The sequence below is a fragment of the Mercenaria mercenaria genome, chromosome 4, assembly GCF_021730395.1.
Source record: "Mercenaria mercenaria strain notata chromosome 4, MADL_Memer_1, whole genome shotgun sequence".
Classification (NCBI taxonomy): Eukaryota; Metazoa; Mollusca; class Bivalvia; order Venerida; family Veneridae; genus Mercenaria; species Mercenaria mercenaria.
The window spans coordinates 100,525,373-100,545,413 of record NC_069364.1 but is presented as its reverse complement, the minus strand read 5'-3'; the positions used below and the strand labels follow the sequence as shown (position 1 = coordinate 100,545,413).

Genomic DNA, 20,041 nt, shown 5'->3' with positions numbered 1-20,041 from the left:
GTTGATTCTATTAAAGAACTTGAAGAGAAATCTGATTTGACAGATGACAACATAAAAGAAGTATTTCGAGTTAATTTAAACATTTTATTCACTCAAATTCAAGAAATTAAAAGATAGTATGATTAAACATGAAGAACTAAAAGACAAGATTATTGAGGCTGAGAAAAAGTTACAAAATATGTATCAGTTAGAAATCAGAACAGAAATAAATAATCTAAATACTGAAACTGAAAAAAAAACATAAAGATTTATTAGAATTAATTTCAAATAAACTTGCAGAATATAAATCTGAACTGGAAAAGGCAGCTTCAAAAAGAGGTGATGATCGTGACACAGCATTAGATAACCTTAAAAAAGAAATTAATTCTAAAATAGATGACTTTAAAAAACAAATTCGAAATTGGATTAGTATTGTTGACAACCGTCATAATTGAAAGTATGCAGACTTAAGTAATATTACAAAAAATTACAAGAAGATATTAATGAATTTAATGCTAAAGTTGAAAAACATAAAAGTGAACTGGACTTTGTAGTTGAAAAATGAGTTAAACAAGGAGAATCAATCACTGCTAATACTAAAGCAATTAACACAATTAATGATCAGCTAGAAAATTTTAAGAAACAATTTCAGAACTTGATTAGTACTGTTGACACACGTCACAATATAAAGTATGCAGACTTAAGTAAACTTACAGGTTTATTACAAAAAGATATTAATGAATTTAAAGATAAATTTAATGATAAAATTAATGATGAAATTAAAAAAATAATAAATGATCTGGACTCTGTAGTTGAAATATCAGCTAAACAAGGAGAATCAATCACTGCTAATACCCAAGTAATTTCTACTAATACCCAAGAAATTACAAAAGTAAAAAATGCTTTTCTAAAACAAGAAACACAATTAGCTAGAACAAAGAATACTGTTAACAATCTAAACTGCTTTTGAAGTTGCTACAACAAAACGACTTGATGATTTAGCTGAAATAATTCTTCAACTTAAAAAGAAAGACAGGAAAATAGAAGAAAGGTTAGAGGAAGTGGGACATGAAGTGTTTCTCTTCGAATACTATAATAACAGTTTTATTGATTACATAAAAATGAAAAAGTATTTTAACCGTCATGGTGCCTGAATATATTCAACATATGAAAATCTGATCGGTCTGAACTATATAAATATATTTGAATTAAAACCTGGAATTATTGTAGATTATAAAGATTTTATACAAATAAACCAAAAACATAAAATAGCTGTACCAGATGTGCTTTTGAGAGGTGTGTTTGTGGTCGAAAAAACCGGAATTTATATAATAAATATTAAGATTTTATTAACGGGTTCGAGCCCTATAGGCGAACCGTATAAACCGACTAAAAGCCCAATATCACATTTTATATTTAGGTGGTGGAATAATGATGATGATCTAATTTTTAGTACAATTATCAATACTGTAAATATAGCAGCTGAGGACTATGACACTGATCAGTTAATATCTATGTATAAGAAAAAAATTAAAATTTATTTAACACAAGGGACAATGATTGACATTCATCCTTATAACGATTCAACATCTACAGAAGTAACATTTACCCTTATGAAGGATAGTTACATCAGATTCTACATATCGGATGAACATATATTTAATGAACCTGAATTTGTAAACAAACTTTTAAGTTAATCTTTAGTTTATATTTATTAATTATTGTGTTTTTATTTAACTGGAATAATTAATATAATGGGAATATTCCATACTACTCTCAAAAGCGTATGTTCAATCATGTATATGCCTATGGTATACTCAAACGATTGAGTGATTTTCATAACATAAAAGTATTATGATATTCAATCATGTGTATACCTATAGCATACTCAAACGGTTGAGTGATGTTTGTACTTAAATCTTGTAATACTTGTTTAATAGTTGTTAAAAAATGCAAAAGCCGTGTTCTGTACATTTATTTTAACCCCGACGCCAGGTAGAATTTATTACGTGCACACCCGACGCCGGGGTGAACCATTAGTCTTTCCTAAGAGACCTCATCTGTAGGCTCACCATACAGCTGGTTTTTCCTAAATCATCAAACCTGCCCGGTTTTGCAGCCAGAATCACCTTCAACCCCATTGTTCGTGCCTCCCGAAACCTTCGAAACTAGAGACAAGAACGAAGTAAGGCAATTCAGTGCTATTACAACATTGACGGAAGAATTCTTTATGTGCACAACCAGTCAATGTCATAACAGCAGGCTGTAACCGTTAACAGACAAGGCGACCCAGTACACAAACCATACTGCAAGCTACCTTTAAACAGACAAGGAAGCGTCAGATAGACTTCCGGAACTAAGCGTAACATAACACGACTCACTGATATAAAAGTTGAAACCGGTTATATATAGTGTATATTCTTTATTATAATAGTGTTATGGTTTTGAAATTATCATAATTTTATTTTCATGTGTTATAATTTATTCAATTACTTTTTGTTTTTAAATAATAACAACTCCTAAAGTAATTTTATTCTTCCAATATTAATTAAAATAATTTGTATGAATTTCAATTATCAAAGGGAGATATTACTTGTTTTTTAATAAAAAGGGGGATAGATTTATAAATAACCTGACCTTGTTATATTTGTTATATTTAGCATTTGGTTTCCCGGTCTGTGTTATTTTTAGTTTGAAATTTTCTTGTTTCATGGATAATTATTAATGTATTTATTGGTATTGTGTACATTTTGTGTCATTTCTAATGTCTTTAACAGTTGTTTTATCTATGTAGAAGGATTACAAAACTAGGAAGTAAAAGAGTTATTTAAACAGAAAATAAATGTGGTCTAAATTCAACCACATTATATTTTACTTCCTGTATGTTATATTAGGCCAAACTTATTCTACATTTTGTCTCTCGGTGTAGTGTTTTAAGTTTTTAAGTGGAAACTATTTTTAAATAAAGACATATGTTTTCTTCATTTTAAATCATCTTTAATTAAATCATCTTTAGTTAAATCAGAGGTTTTTACTGGGTTTAAAACCTGTGGATTTTAAATTGTCCGGCATTGACCAGTCCTGACCAAGGGTCAAAAGGTCAAATGAGGTTATACTGTTTTCGCACAAACAATTACTTTACTACTGACGTTCGATTCCTAACGATTTCGTCCGGTTTAAGGAATACATTGACCTTTTTAGATTGGCTGGACTCCATTGCACTATGCGTCAATGAAAGGTAATACAGACGTTGTACAGCTCCTCGTTGATTATGGAGCAGATGCTAATAAGCCTGATTTGGTGAGTATAGCTGGACGTGTTAGACCTGGGGGGCGTTGAATTCTTCATGTGAGGAAGCCATCCAGCTGGCTTACGGAAGGTCGGCGGTTCTACCCAGGTGCCCGCTCGTGATGAAATAATGCACGGAGGGGCACCTAGGGTCTTCCTCCACCATTAAAAGCTGGAAAGTCGCCATATGACCTATCATGTGTCGGTGCGACGTTAAATCCAACCAAAAAAAAATAGACCTGGACCTAAATTCTTCAAAGTATTAAGTCTGAAATTTATATTTAAACTTTATACCTCTTAAAATTCAATATTCTTTTGTAACAAATCTATATTGCTGAAACTTTACGTTGCTTTTTGATATAGTATATGGAATGTTCGACTTAAGTTTCATTAAAAACCGTTCAAGATTTACAATTACAGGGTAGAAGCTACTTTAAGCATTTCAAAGTACAAGTCTTTGTTTAAGAATACAGAAGAGTTATCTTATCAGTATAAAACGAAGACAAATACTTACATTTTTAAATACAAATTCATGATTCGCTAAAAATTTCTCCTTACCCTTTGACAAAATATCATGGATTTATCGTCAGCATTTTTTACAACGTGTTATCAATTTAATCAGGTTTAATAAACTGGAATTGATTCTCCTCTTTAACCTAATTAACTAATTGACTGTACTAAACACGGCTTTAAACTGACTATTATGTTCTTCAGCAAAAGGGTCGTACACCTCTTCACCTTGCGGTATCAAGAAATCACCAAGATATCGTGGAAACATTAGTACATTGTGGAGCTGATCCTAATGCAGCTGATCAGGTATGGTTTCATAATTTATAAAACGGCATAAAATATTAAAGGCAGGCAGTAAAGAGATTTTTATTCCGTTGCTTCCTATTTAACAATAAAATCTGTAAAAAGTCCTTTGGAAGCATAGAATGCAACCACGAAGAATAACAGCATATTCGGTTTGATTGAGTCTTCATGAGAGGTAATGAAATGTGCAACACCTCTAGTAGCTGAGAAATGGCGTTTGAAACTGATTTAAAGAGAGCGTCACTGAGATCTTCTACGTCGTCCAAACCTATTTATTTCACATCAGTTTTAGAGACAGTTTTCTCAATCTATGTTAATTTCACACGATTACTGCTCATGTTATAATGTAAGAATCGAACACATGATGGTTTTGTCAATATAACTACTGTTTACTACACATGATGGTTTTATCACCATAACTGATCTGTACTTAACATTGTGGTTTTATCGTCATAACTATTTTGTAGTAAACATGATGTTTTTATTTAGTCTGTACTATTGCTTAGATAGAGCATGTGTTGATTTATGTATCTGAATGGTTTTGTTAACTTTATCAAATATCGGTCTCATATCAATGGAATATAGTTTTAATGATTGACATTGGAACATCATGAACTGTATAAACTGTAAATAATATAAATCTATATATGAAATATTAGAGCAGCAGCTGTTAAAACATCGAATGGTCACCTTTCACTAAAATATTTTGTCATCAGATATTTACTTCAAATGTAGAAAATCCTCCTCCAAATAATAAATATTTAAATTAATTATATGTGTATATGCAGAGCTACAAGCATTGTTAAAAACTGTCAAGTTTTCTAACGGTAGTACACATTTATGCTTTGTTTAACTGGTCTATACGCGTATATAGTACGTACTATTTTAAACCTAATGGATAGTACTGTTAATTGGGAATCGATCTTACCGATTTTCATCACGAATATTATCGATCCCTCTACGGTAACATACGATATATACCGAATGAGATACACGTGCACAGAGCGTCTGACTTTTTGGAAGAATACGCTTTTTCCTAGTGCGTAATAAGCGTCCACATAACTTGTCCGAGCCGCAACGTCTTGCATATCAGTACAAATAAGGGCAGTATTGTTTTTTCATCTTAAGTCTACCTTTAAATGGATACAGATACATATTTCTGGGCAAGCTGATGGACTGTAACCATTCCCGTTTAAGGCATTGCCTTATTACATATTACATATTACCATCTTAATTTTATGTTTACATTTTAGCAAATAATAGGAACACATATAATATCCAATTTAACATCCGTTTTGATGTGATATTTTCAGGACGGGAAGACAGCAGCAGACATCTGCCGAAATGAATATATGAGGGACAAATTAAAAACGGCAGCTCTTAACAAAAAGAACGAACTTGGGTCAGTTGCAGAAAAGCTTTCAAAACATTTAAATTTACTAGTATTTAAATTAAGACAATAGTCTTTTTCTGGGTCGAGGTTTTTAGAGAAAAAAAGACTTGGCATTTGGTCAATAACCTAGAGTTTAAAAAGGTATAATCTTGATAAAATAGTTTCATTTTTTTATATACCATTTTGTTCTGTCTTAATAACGTATTCATAAATGTTACGTAAATCTACACAAATTGTTATATGATGAACTACTGACGTAAGTTACAGTATCTAATTGTGCGTTTGTCATTTCAGAGAACTGACTGTTGAAACAATGGACATCCGAATGGACAAGCCAACACCTTTTCCAAATCTTGGTCTCACGGTCACACCGGTCCAAACATCCGCACAGGGTGCGAATACAAAAGTCGAGAAGGACGAAACAAACACATGTTTTACAATGTCAATCAGAAAAACATCTGCTGATAAATTAGACGACAAATTCAGTGAGCACGCTTGTACAAATAAAGCATTTCAGTGCCCTGTTAACAATAAGAAACAAACTAATTGTATTGGGTATTAAGAATCATTAACATAGCTGCTTTTGAGGGAGAATTTTATCGATTTCTAAATGCTGTTTCACCAATTTTAATATTTAATGCAAAAATCAGATGTAAATGTCGTAACCCTGCTGGTCAACACGCTCGATTACGTAAGTGTCCTGTAAATGAATTCTTTGTACTTTTATAGGAAAAACAATTTGATACTTAATTGACTAAATGTGCTTTTCAAAATCATTTCCAGCTTTGGAAGATACAGAAGAAGTCTGTAGTGATATATTTACGCTGAAGACAGCCCGGACAAATGGACCAACTAATGTTGACATCAGCATACCGATACTTACTGCTCCTAATGCTGCAGAAGAAATTGTGATGAAGACTGACAAAGGGGGAGAAATCGTTCTCACAGACATAAAAGAAGAGGACACGGTTACTCCTTCTTATATCTTCATGCAGATTGTTGGGACACGAACACATTTTTAAGAACTGTTAAATTTTGCTTTTTAAAATGTAGAGGCAATGTTTAGGTTTTTCAAGTAAAGTATTTCATATGTAAGCGTTAAGCAGATACCGATTTTTGCTTTTCTAAATTTGAAGACAGGGTTTCTTGATTGACTTAAGCTTAATACTTTGACAAATTCTCGGTAACTACCTTTTGTATTTCAGAAGTGGCAATGTATTGCTTCCGTTGATGTCACGTCATTAGATTCATTTGTTGTTGTTTCTCGTCCAAAACTTGAGAAATTCAGCGTAGGCTCCGGCGCTGCAAATATAAAGTCTACTGTCGATGACAGAGTAGAACTTGATATACCTAAAGGAACGTTTGACAAACCAGTCACAATTACGATGGAGGTTCGCTTTTAATTAACTAACTAATATGGCTATCCAATGGACACGTTGTATTTAATTACGTTTTCACACACGAAACGTATTCAAAATGATATCACTAAAACTGATAGTGCTGATTTTCTAGAAATGATATATGAGCCGTGCCATGAGAAAATTAACATAGTGGATTTGCGACCAGCATGGATCCAGACCAGCCTGCGCATCCGCGCAATCTGGTCTGGATCCATGCTGTTCGCTTTCAAAGCCTATTGCAATTAGAGAACCTGTTAGCGAACAGCATGGATCCTGACCAGACTGCGCGGATGCGCAGGCTGGTCTGGATCCATGCTGGTCGCAAACCCACTATGTTGGTTTTCTCATGGCGTGGTTCATATATATAATTTTCATAAACCTCTGGCATGTTTGAGTGATTATAAAAATGAATATAATTTATAAATTGTCATTATTTACTGACCAAACCTGGAAAAAATCGAAGTAATAGAATTAAGGCTGTTTAAAGGTAATCGTTATTTTGTAACAGGAACTAAATTTGTTATTCAATGTGTTTGCACCTATTTTAGATAACGGATCCTCCACAAAAAGAAGAACTTGCAAAAGTGATGAATCAGTGTGCTGATATATCTTCAACAACTTCATTCTACTCTCTAGACAGCGGAGGAACAACACTGTCTAAACCGGTCTCAGTCAAGGTATTACATGAAGTGACAATTGTCTTCATATTTATAAATATCAGCAAAATATTTTATATAAAACACAAATTGTGATGAGAGTTTCTGGGAATCATCTGTGGTGTTTAGTTGTCTTCACATTCAAACTTTATGCATGCATCTTCTTAGAAAAATAATGATTAAAATTAGAATCCCTGAATGCAAATGACATATATAACTCAACCAGTTCAGCACACCGATAAAACATGAACAGTTTCAACACAGTTGGTTTGTTATAGCTGAGTTAGAAGCGGTTTAATGCACCACACTCTATACACTGGTGTTATTTTATCCTAAGCATAGACAGTCCAGGTAGGAAGGAAATTATGTCCCGCATAAAGACGCGTTGTTCTCTGAGAATACCAGGCAGCCAGACTCTGCAAGAATTTAAAACTATTAACGGTGATTCAAAGGTTTTGTGAATAGGTGGGTAAGGGTATTTAATAAAGGAGAATCTCGTGAAGGGTTCCCTAAAACGACAGCATCCTCTCATAATATTTCTGCTGTAGCAGCCTTTGCAGCAGAAGTCCAGAGATGTACAGTTTCCCATATAGCTGTATAAGTGGACATTTCATCGGGAAGTGTTCATGACATTCTGACTAAACTTGTAATTATCAAATCTGGGTGGGTACCCCATTTTATGACCAAAGAGCAAAAAGCACAACTGATGCAATAACACTTCTTAAATCTACCACACAGATGAAAAGAAGTGCAATGAACTTCTCACAGGGAATGAAACATGGGTATATTATTCCGAACCACAAAGTCGGATAAAAAATAAACTGTGACTTGGGACAAGGCAAGAACGATCAAGTATAGCAAAAACCTCAAGTTTGCAAACAGAATCTTTACACAGTTTTCTTCAAATATACAGTGCATCTAGCAGATCTATTACTGGAAAGTTTAACAAGACAAGGTTCTAAAATCAGTCAGAAAACATTACGTTAAACGTGACCTACAAACTTATTTACGGGGCTTCTGCCTCAAGAGCAATATTGTACAGCAGTATTTACAGGGCCAGCAGGTCAAGCAATTGCCGCATCCTCTATATTCGCTTTGGCGGAATAACATGCTGGGAAACGTCGCTACAATTCCAGAAGCACCCTCGTTAAAGTATAGTATAAGTGTCTGCAAAGTATACCAGGTGCAGACTTCTCTGTGGCTTTCAGTTCATGGTAGCCCGGATGGAACCGTGCGTTTCTACTAAGGGTGAATATTTTGAAAGACTGCCGTGTAAACAATATGCTTAAATACAGGTTTTTCTATATTTTATATGGACTGTCTTAAAATTTTCTGAATTCTCCTTGTAACAGACGAAATATTTATATATACATTGAAAAGAAATGCAATGTTACTGTAAAATGCGTGCGGGATAGTTACACATTTAAAACAGCTCGTTCACACCTTTAAATCGAACAGGTTTTTTTTTTGTCAAAAACCAATGAAATGTTGGTTTTGTGAACGTAATCACTGGTTAACACTTATTTTTACAGAAAATCTGATCAACTGAAAAATAAATTTTGCAAATGAGAGTCAACCGTTTTAATGCTTTCAAAATAATGGAGAAAATCAACGTTTTTCTTTGCATATTTACCAATATCTAGCACATATTTTCTCTCACATTTTCATATATACATTCTAGCCTAACTGAGAATACGAAGCTTTAACATACAAATGACATACATTATACATATATCGATATGGCAATGTAAAAAATAGGGAAAAACACCCTAAAATGATCAGTCATTTTAAAACTAAGGAACATAAGGTTCGAATGCGTTTGTGGCTGACAATAACTCTCCCTAAAACAACTGGTCATTCAAAACATTGAAAATAATATAATCCCCTGCTGGATTAAGCTTTCTGATAAATAACAGCACATCGGGTCGTTTGAAACAAGGCATGATAATAGGATCATATTAATACATCACATATTGAGTCATTGGAAGTCATACTTTAGAGTGACAATAATTTTCTCCCTTTGACCATAACGTCAGATGATATCCAAATAACAATAGGGGTATACAAGACAAAATTGAATATGGGAATATTATTTACAAATTCGTAAGATTCCGGATCTTAGGAATTTTCGAGTTGTATTTGATAAAATCATGAAATGTATTTTTAAAAGATATGCGCTCAGGTCTTTTGCAATTGGGCGGAACGCTTCCTTCTTTGGTTGTGATTGATGGTGAAAGCGAAAGCCCCATGCTAGGCAGTTGAGACTGAGCTTCATTGATATTTGTCTTTTGTCTTCTGGTGTTTTCCGTCGGGCCCTCTATTGTCTTCTGGTCTTTTCCGTCGGGCCCTCAGTAGTGTTTCTTTTGTTGTTACGTATTCTTCGAAGGCATTGGGAATATGTGTTTCTTGTTCATTATGTGTTTCTTTATATTTTTGTGCGTTTAAAATATCGTCTCGTTTGTATGGTATCCATCTTGGATGATATTTTGTGAGAGTTTGAACATAATTAATCGGTTAAACTTTCAGGTGCTATTTTAACAATATCTGTTCCTAGAGGGTGTCCATCTGTGTTCTTCTGCTCGTTCTCCATTGTTTTAATTTATCTATTCTCTGTGTATATGTTTCGAGTATATATCGGTACATAAACTGCTTACTTATCTTTAAACACTTAATTAGTTTAAATTGTATATAATCCCTTAACTTCTTGAAAGCACGGTCTATACAAAGCACGCTTTAAGTACGTCTCGAAATTCCTGTCCTAATTCCTGTGTCTAATTGCGTATAAACTATTGATATGAAATGTCTGATGTAACTCAGTTCCCTTGCAATGCGTTTAAAACTATGTTATGCTATTAGTGGTTTGGAACAAAATAAACATTAAAGTCCTCGTGCAACTGGAAAAGTGCATTCGATACAGATAGGTCTGGTGATTTCTTTGTAAACGGATTATAATTAGATTAACACAGGTCTGATTCAAAATTTCACTACTAATCGATTTATTGAATGACCCATTATGATTGAGTAAATTTCAGTTAAAATAATCAGTGTAATCCGTACGCTGTTCATATAGTGACAGACAAAAAATAAATATATTTGATTTTTTTTTAGTATGAGGAAACAGTCAAAAGTATGATCTAGTTAATTTTTCGTATCGGAAGTGTCCCTTTCATTTATGATTTTACTCTGCTCTACCCTTAATAAAGATTTTGTTTGTTTGTTTTGGGTTTAATGCTGTTTTAACATAGGTATTTTAGTTATGTTACTGCGGGCAGTTAACCTAACCAGTGTTCGTGGATTCTGTACCCAGCAAATCGTGATCTTCGATCACTATATTAAGCTAAGCTGGCGGGCTCTTTGTTAAAGTGGCAGCCGTCGTCAGACTCAGAAGCACTATATAAGCTGAAATATAGATAATTTAAAAAAGAGGATAGTGTCTTTTCATACTGAATTTATCAAACTCGTTGAATAGAGTAATTAAACAAGTTAAAACTTCTAGGGTACACCTATATAAATATATAATGATCATCTTGTGGTTGCAATGTCTGTTTTAAATATTGGTAATCAGTGTGTGGAACCCTAGGATTGGACGCAATGACAAGACCATACTACCTTACTGACATTCCGTATCACCCGTTTAAACGCCCCGGGGCTTTACATTTTGCACCAAGGGGCGTTTATTTCTGCCCCAAAATACAAAAAAAAAAGTGTTTAATTTTAATGAGTTCAGCCAGGAAGTTGCCTCAAATAGGAAAGAATAATTTTTACGTCAGAGATTATTATTAAGATCACGGAGTTTGATTGGCCAGCTTGTAATGACAACAGCTTTCGAGGTCAGTTGCTCAGTCAAGTGTGACTTACCGAATGTAAGTGTTCCTTCTCAGGGGAAGGAAGAATAAGAGGTTTTGTCGAGCAGTCTTATCAATTTAATTCAACGAAGTTAATAAATGCAGTGTGGAAAGGTACAGATGTTATATTCTTTTAATCACATGTTAGATTTTCTTGCTGAAACATCAGTTTCTTCTGCCTTTTCTAGTTATAGATCCAACCAATTCAACCAACGTTTCCTGTACTTAAAACGACGTCAATGTCAAAGCTTAAAGTAATAGAAAAAAAGTATCTAATGACTTCATTTCACTCTCAAGCATGTGATAAATTTGCAACTTATTACATATAAACCTCAAAACACTTTCTTGTATTAACTTTTAAATTAAATACCTTGTCACACAGTACGTTAAGATTAAATGATCCATTATTACAGTTAACCATATGGACATTTCATTTTTTCTTTTAACTGGTGTCACACAGATTCAAAAATAAATAACATGTAGGTTTGTTATTGGTGTTATTGATTGATCTCTACAATATAGTACTATGTCTAAAATATGGAATTACTTTAGAGTCATTGTACATAGGTGCATCGAGATAAAATGTACAGGAAATATCAATATTTGAACACATAGAAATAGTAAACATAATACTTTCCACGTTTGTAAATCCGCCACTTTGCTATCAAACAATCATTTTCTACCCTTCAGGGTAGTATGCTTATTTTAGACAGTGAAGCTGAAAATACAAACTTCAAGTAGGAACTGTCAATTTTAGATATATGTGTAGTTAACTGCATCAAAGTACAAAGACTGAAAAGATTATCAAAGTATCATTTTCTGGAAAAAAAAAAGGTTATTTTAGCTGAAAAAAATGATCCCGGGTAAAATATTTGGGAAAAAATTGAGACAACTCCACTAAGACTTTATGGTAGGCTTAGGTGGCTATTTACCTAGTATCTCGTGCAAACTATGCACTTTTTACCTCTAGGCAGGAGAAAAGCATGCATAATTGCCACAAGGATTGGCAATCTGAATAGAATACAAGTGTGACATTTTCTGTAGTGAAATTTGTCAGCATACAGACGATTTTTTGAAAAAGTCAAAACCCACAGAATTAGACAAAAAAGGCCACTGATAGAAGTTGAACAATTTATACTACCCATATATATGCGTCAAAGTATAAGAAAAATATCTAGAAATATGAGAAAATCAAATCAATTTCAGGACTAGATACATGACTATCTTATCCTGCATAGCATTTAGCATAGATAGGTTACTTTTCTATTGCACTGATATAACAAAGACAGGATAGGACAGTGTTCACCCAAAAATTTCATTATATAAACGGATTGTTTCTTTTGTATAAAATATAGCTGCATTTGATGTTGTGATTTATGTGCAAATAGCAACTGATTACCACAGTTTTGTTTGTGATATTGATCTACTAGCTTCGATTTAGCTTTAACTAATAAATGGCCGTCGTTGTTTTGTGACAAGTTCTTCGTCATCAGATAAGGTCAATCTAAAATGAATATGTGTACGTGCAAATGCTTAGCGACTTTGCATATACACAGGTGCCACTTCCCACTACGTTTACGGGTCAAGGAAAGCTGTTACTTTTTACAATGAACGATGCACCTACCAAAGAAAGCCCAGAAAGCTGGAAGCTGATGTCAGAAGGCAGTAATATCAAGACAGGCAGGATCGAGTTTGATGTTCCGTCGTTTTCTATGTAAGTATGTACAAATAACAAGTAAAAACAACGATGATTGCATTCTAAACATTAGTACTTTTTAAAAGTATGTAGGGAATATGTTGAAAATTGTAAATGATATATATATATATCTAAAGTTGCAGTTCTGAAACTTAATCAAATAGGAATTGTAGAGGCATATATAATATACATGAAGTATCTATTTTGTTGAAAAGTAGGACTTAAAAGTATCAAATCGTATGACAAAATCTAAAAATACTCTGACTTTCAGTAAAGTTGCTGTTGAAACATCTTCAACCATGGCGGATGATATGTCGCAATTTGGCAGTACGTCAAGTTTCTCCAGCCTCGTCAGTCAGGTAAGCCGAATTTACCGAAAGTCTAGACGAAAGGAACATTCAGTCACGTTTCTGTGTATGTCTAGAAGAGTCGGTACTTCAAACACGTTTAAAATTGTCGTCATGTGCTGCAAGTTAGACCAAAGGGCAAAGAATGTTGCCTACTGGGAGGGAGAAGGGTTTGAAAATCATGGCGAAGTTAAACATTTGAACAATGAGTCGGAGATCAGGGCAAGAGCTAAACAACGGTTCAAGATAACTAGCCAAACTCTAGGCATGGTTGATGAACAGGAACACATTATAGATTTTCAACCAAAACTAGAAAAGTCTCATCGGACGTTAACAGTGAAAATTCCGACGGGTCAGAATATTACAACAGGTCAGCTGGAGTTCTACAAAGTGGAAAAGAAGACAGATGACGATGCTGAAATTAACGACACTGAAAAGATTGCTTTAACTGAAGTAACTCTCTTAGCATTCAATCCCAAAATGATGGAACAACTTGACGGAAGATGTAAGTTTGACTCAATGTTGATATATTTTTTGATACTTTGGGATTTTTAATTATCTGTACCATACCAGAGAATCGAGCTTTCACAGCAAAATAAAGTCTGTACATACGTTTTTAAGCTCAGTTACCAAAATAAAGTCGATTGTGTTATGAAATTTTAGGAATAGATTTGCTGCCCGGCAATACTAATAGTTTGTTTTGCGTGGGTCTCATTAAAATGTTGGTCGAATTTTGTTTCAAAAGAGATGAACTTATAACGTAATGTTTTTTTTAATATTTGAAAATTAATCACTAGACATATAAAGCCTTTTAAGTAAGGTATGGCTACTTTTTCATTTTTAGTCTTCTCTAAATAATTTTATGGATGATATTAAGACTTAAATGAAACCTTGATTCTTTTTGAAATCATCAGCATTTCTGACTTACAAAAGAATGGTTGTACTACAAAAAGAGATTATTGATGTCTGGTGGAAAATCCTAATACTGATGGATATTCCTTTCAAAACAATCGAGAAAACGTTAGGTGACTCGGGTAGCCTCGAAGAAAAAGTCAATGGGGTAATTATTTTTACACTGTTAATGTATATATGGTAAATCGCATTTTTTTACTTAGATAATGTGTCAGAACTGAGTATAACATCAACTTGCACAAACTAGTTTATACATTTTGCTGGGGTTAACGTCACACCGACACGGTCATATGGCGACTTTCCAGCTTTGATGGTGGAGGAAGACCCCAGTTTCCCCCATCCGTTCATTATTTTATCACGGGCGGGCACCTGGGTAGAACCACTATCTTCCGAAAGCCAGCTGGATAGCTTCTTACATGAAGATTTCGACAACCCTAATGCGGCTCGAACGCTTATCGATGAGGGACAAATGGTTTGAGGCCAGCGACCTTAACCACTTGGCCACGACAACCCCTGCACAAACCAAACATGTTGAACCCATGTAACTGCAAGACTTGTTCTGACTGATAAACATCGAAGTTCACTAATGAGAGACATGGTCATTGCTGAAAACTGACGTGGAATCTCAGCATGTCATATGCATATTGTACAACTCAAGCAATACACAGTTCATCGTCCAAAGGTCCATATTGTTAGCTGCTAGTAACTTATTTTTCCAGGTATGTACCTGACATCAAAATTGTACCGTTGGGTTTCACCTTCATTCATATTTTGCAATATGTTATTGATTATGAACTATTGACTTTTTTCAGCTTTTGTTTGATTGGAAAGAACAGAATCGAGGTGACAAATCTCGTGGTTTGCCTATCCTGATGTCAGCACTATGTCGTTGTGGTAAACGCCTCATCGTCAATGATTTGCAGAGACAGCTTCTTCAATGGTTGGTATTATATACTGAGATTATGAAATTAAAGAATCGTTATAATAATACCTGCATCGTATTAATACTTCTGAACTGGACCTGAAATGTTGCATTAGATAGTAAAATAGTACATAAAAGCGTAGATAAATCACGCGAAACACTTTTACAGCAGAACCCCTTTATGTTGTTATTCACGGGACCCTAACAATATTTCAAAGTAAATACAGAACGAAAAAAGAGATTGTTCCCGTCTTTAATCTTTCTTCCAGGAAAAATGACGCTGCAAACCGCAACGATGCTTTCTATAAATGGCTTATGACCGCTTACAAGTATGACCTTCTCATACCAACACGTAAGTTTGTATATTCTATAGTATGGCAAAGCACATATACGTATGACTTCTCTGGCAAAATACATATATGTATGACTTCTCTGGCATATATATATATATGACTTCTTAAGGAAATACATATATGTATGACTTCTCTGGCAAAATACATATATGTATGACTTCTCTGGCAAATATGTTTATGACTTCTCAAAGAAATACATATATGTATGACTTCTCAAGGAAATACATATATGTATGAATCCTCTGGCAAAACACATATATGTATAACTTCTCTGGCAAAAACATATGACTTAAATCAATTTCATAATATTTAAGCAGCTTATGAAAGTATAACAATTTGCCGCAGAAGTGTTTTTGACTCTTACTTATAATAATTTCCGGAAATTTTAGAATTTTACAATAAAAACAATGCTTTACAAATCCTCTAGAAGCATAGAAGACTGGGTTTGACTGATTTCAGCATAACATATGTCAGTTAATCAATGATTTAGGGACATCTTAGGTACCTGTTGTCAGTAGCATTCCAGTGGCCTGCCTTTTCTAGATTTTTCTCAGTAATATTCTTCACATACACTGGAGCAAAATTATGTACATGATGTGTAATTATAACTATTTTTATTTATATATATTTTGCCCGAAATCGTTTGTTTTATGTAATTGCATAAACATTATTAATCTGTTTTATGACCCCTGGTCTGTTAAGATCAACTTGATTTCTTAAATTTTAGAGTTAGTTCTTACCGTTCGAACGCCGCAAGGGATGAATAATTCTTTTGTGTAAGGTAGCTTGTTTAAGGTCAGGAATCAACCATGGTCTCCGCCGATGACCTATTATGTCGAGATGACATGAAATCAAACAATTCAAAAATAATTATTCATAATGTTACCAGGTTATGACAGTCCAATGTCTGATACATTCTTGGCAATGTTAGCGGATCGCATCAAGCCATCAACAGATCTCGCTGCAGCTCTATCTATTCCTGGTGGAACCATTTCTGATGTTCTTGCAAACAACAGAGTTTATCCAACGGAGGGAATAAAAACTATGAAGGTACATCTGATTTCTTTTAGTTATATTTTTGAACTGAGACTTTTTAAAAATATATCATTGATTTCATATACTTGTTGTGTACCTTCACTTCTTACATAATGTTCCGAATGGAATTGTGTGCTTCACGGAGTACAATATCTAGTTATGTATAATTCCTAGCAACATTCCAATAAAACGAAACAAGTGCTTAAACATAAACAAAACGCATCATTGACCTACGAGTCATGATTTTAGCACTAAATGGAACTGGTTTTAATGTCAGATAATATTTTATAGATCTTCGACCATTTCCGAATGGGTATGAACAATAAAGCAAATGCCTTGAAGAAGTTGGTCGATGGGCTGAAGGACATAAATCTGAAAGAAGACGCAGATTATGTTATAATGATGACTGGAGCATGGTAACTATTTCAACTACTTATAATTAGCACATGTACATATTTGTCTAAGAATGTTTTGAAAATATATATAATTGGTTTGTGAGTTTTTTATGTAAGGGCACTAATTGTCATGCGTAACATTGTAACTTTGTAATAGTATGCATTTGTGAATTATTGCTAACTGGATGTCTTGTTACACGTATATATGTGTGCTCATTGAAAAAAGTAAAACTAAAAATATCCTTGAAATCTGATATATAACATTTGTATGCGCAAAGCAGCAAAAGACTCGTGCTTATTGTATTATCATCACGTTTTACTGATTTGTCTGTGATAAAATGTAATTTTTCTAGGCTGAAAAGACAACCGGAAGGGGACAGTGTATTCGCAGAAGTATACAAAAGTGTGACAAAATAATGAGACAAACCAGCTAAGATACTGATTCGTATGCCTATTCCTGAATATTCTAACTTTAACAGTAGAATATTGCAATGGTTAAAGAAATTAAAACATTATAATAACATTTTGACTGAATATGCCTGTTTTCTTTACTGTAGAATGTTGACGGATTGCAATTTTAGCTAAACGAGTTGTTTTGACATTATTTCATTGTGATTTTATATGATGCGCAGTTGGATTTTACCAATATTTCCACGTTTGTTATATCGCCTACAGTTTCAAGATGTACTTTATAGCGCTGGTAATCAATACAAACAATTAAAATAGATTAGTGCATGTGCTTTCATTCTATTGTTTGCTTAATTGTTGTTTGTTCTATATTCGTTCGATCTGTCTGAAATAAAAGATAAAGGCTGTTATTTCATCTGTACAGTAGCACTGTTTTTGAATGAGGTACAGCGAGAAATTATGCTAGGTACCAAATCGTGGCTGTTGCGCATTTCATTGCCTCCCATGAACCGAAAAATGAAAGCGAGCTTCTATTACGTTGCTAAATTACGCTCTTTGTTTCGAAGGATTTATCTTATATATTTGATGCTGTGCTTGCAAACGATAAGAATTATTTGCAATCAAAGCTATTAAAATTTCTCTGGAAGCATAGACTGCATCCAAGTTGTACTGACTCTGTAATTTCCAAAACATTTGAGCCGTGCCATGAGAAAACCAACATAGTGGGTTTGCGACCAGCATGGATCCAGACCAGCCTGCGCATCTGCGCAGTCTGGTCAGGCTCCAAGCTGTTCGCTTTTAAAGCCTATTGGAATTGGAAAAACTGTTAGCGAACAGCATGGATCCTGACCAGACTGCGCGGATGCGCAGGCTGGTCTGGATCCATGCTGGTCGCAAACCCACTATGTTAATTTTCTCATGGCACGGCTCATTTGTAACCTTTACATGCAGCCGACAGAAATTTAATCTTGTCATTAATTGACAAGCTGTTTGGGTTTGCAAGAAGTTAGCAGTATACTTTTCATGTATGCAAGCAATTTTGTAGACTGATGACATCTAAACTACAACCATTTCATAACTTTCATTTCTTACACAATATTTAGGGTAAAACATATTAGAAATCAAAACAGCATGAATAAATAAAGACCAGCATGGTAACTCGGATGTCAAATTATCAGTAACAACGGAAAGGGTATATAAATGTGTTAGATACAGTTGTGTTTATTTTTCCAGTTGTGATAATACGATGTATTTAAAGTTTATTCACAAAACTGTTTGCACACAAAAAGATAAGAAGAGAGCTCTAGTAAGCACTAGAAAAGTCGACGTACCTTAATCTCAAGACTAAGATGCCAAATAAACGTGATAGTTGGCTGCTTTTCATGTAAAGAACTTATCATTAAGATACATTAAACGTAACATGCAAGTGACACGTCCAATGCACAACAACAACACACACACACACACACACACCGAACACTACGGTTTGTATAAATATTACTTTGAAAATAGGAACACCAACTAACAGTCATGTTAGCACCAAGGTAACACGGTCACAGATGATATACCCTCGTGACGACGAAGGGTGGAATAGCGAGCAATTCTTCTCTTTGGCGCGTTTCAAACATAAGATCATGATCGAATACTACGAAGCAGCCGTAAAATGATCCTACATGCTACAGGAATTAAATATTAAACATCAAATAACGATTAGAAAAAGAGTTTCTCCGCATATAATTCCCAGAGGTTTAGTAAAAAGTTAATGCAATTTAACACAGAACAGATATTTTGGATATAACAATCATTTCCCCATTTTGAAATATTGCGTATCGATCCAATAATTATCAACAAGGGAATTGTATGCTTCTTTTATCTTTTACGATGGTTGTTAAAAACAACATAGACGAAAGCGAACAGCGAGGATCCTGACTAGACTGCGTGGATGCGCAGGCTGGTCTGGATCCATGCTGGTCGCAAAGCCACTATGTTGTTTTTCTCATGGCGCGGCACAATTATGATATGAATATTGTCTTATTGCCAGGAGCTAATTATCAACTGACACGCACGTTGATACTACGTTACAGCGTCTTTAATCACGTCTTGACCAGCAAAATGCTTTCGTTAAATTTGCATTTAAGTATGTCGGTAAAAGGTAAATGCAATGTGAGCATTCTGTAAAAATATCAACACTTGTTTCAAACATCATTGTAAATTAGGAAATATTAGTTATAGAGATTCAAAACTCGCTTGTATTCATTACTGATACGAAATACTTGATAAAAATGTACAATTGAGTAAGAATACAATATCATTTTAGTATAATTTGTTGATTACAAGATATACATGTAAAATTGAAGTATGGGTGAACATATTACTTTTATGGATGCTGAATTCTCAAATTGTGTATGTGTGAAATCAATGTCAAGTAGGAGTACTACTGACTGTCGACTTGTGTGCTCTTTATTTAATAATAATTTCCATGTGAACAATAAGCAGTGTAACTGTTGCATTACTATAATATACTTAGAATATGAATTGATGTGTTATTTTGCTTCATAAAGTTTGGGTATTTTTGAGCCTGACTTTGAGAGAAGACAAA

General features: G+C 34.0%; 1 protein-coding gene across 2 annotated transcripts in view; it reads left to right on the top strand.

The window, feature by feature from the left end:
* The window catches only part of LOC123552514 (uncharacterized), a 38,385-nt gene extending 20,533 nt beyond the window's left edge, over positions 1-17,852 (top strand). For both annotated transcript variants that reach the window (XM_045342227.2, XM_045342228.2), the window contains exons 5-19: positions 3,181-3,279; positions 3,982-4,083; positions 5,394-5,482; positions 5,768-5,958; positions 6,257-6,441; positions 6,679-6,864; positions 7,422-7,550; positions 12,931-13,088; positions 13,342-13,922; positions 14,332-14,477; positions 15,142-15,269; positions 15,521-15,603; positions 16,494-16,654; positions 16,931-17,055; positions 17,388-17,852. In XM_045342227.2, the coding sequence (XP_045198162.2) occupies positions 3,181-3,279; positions 3,982-4,083; positions 5,394-5,482; positions 5,768-5,958; positions 6,257-6,441; positions 6,679-6,864; positions 7,422-7,550; positions 12,931-13,088; positions 13,342-13,922; positions 14,332-14,477; positions 15,142-15,269; positions 15,521-15,603; positions 16,494-16,654; positions 16,931-17,055; positions 17,388-17,451 (2,427 nt within the window). In that variant the 3' untranslated portion in view covers positions 17,452-17,852. The remainder of the gene's footprint in view (positions 1-3,180; positions 3,280-3,981; positions 4,084-5,393; positions 5,483-5,767; positions 5,959-6,256; positions 6,442-6,678; positions 6,865-7,421; positions 7,551-12,930; positions 13,089-13,341; positions 13,923-14,331; positions 14,478-15,141; positions 15,270-15,520; positions 15,604-16,493; positions 16,655-16,930; positions 17,056-17,387) is intronic.
* The last annotated feature ends 2,189 nt before the right edge of the window (positions 17,853-20,041 follow it).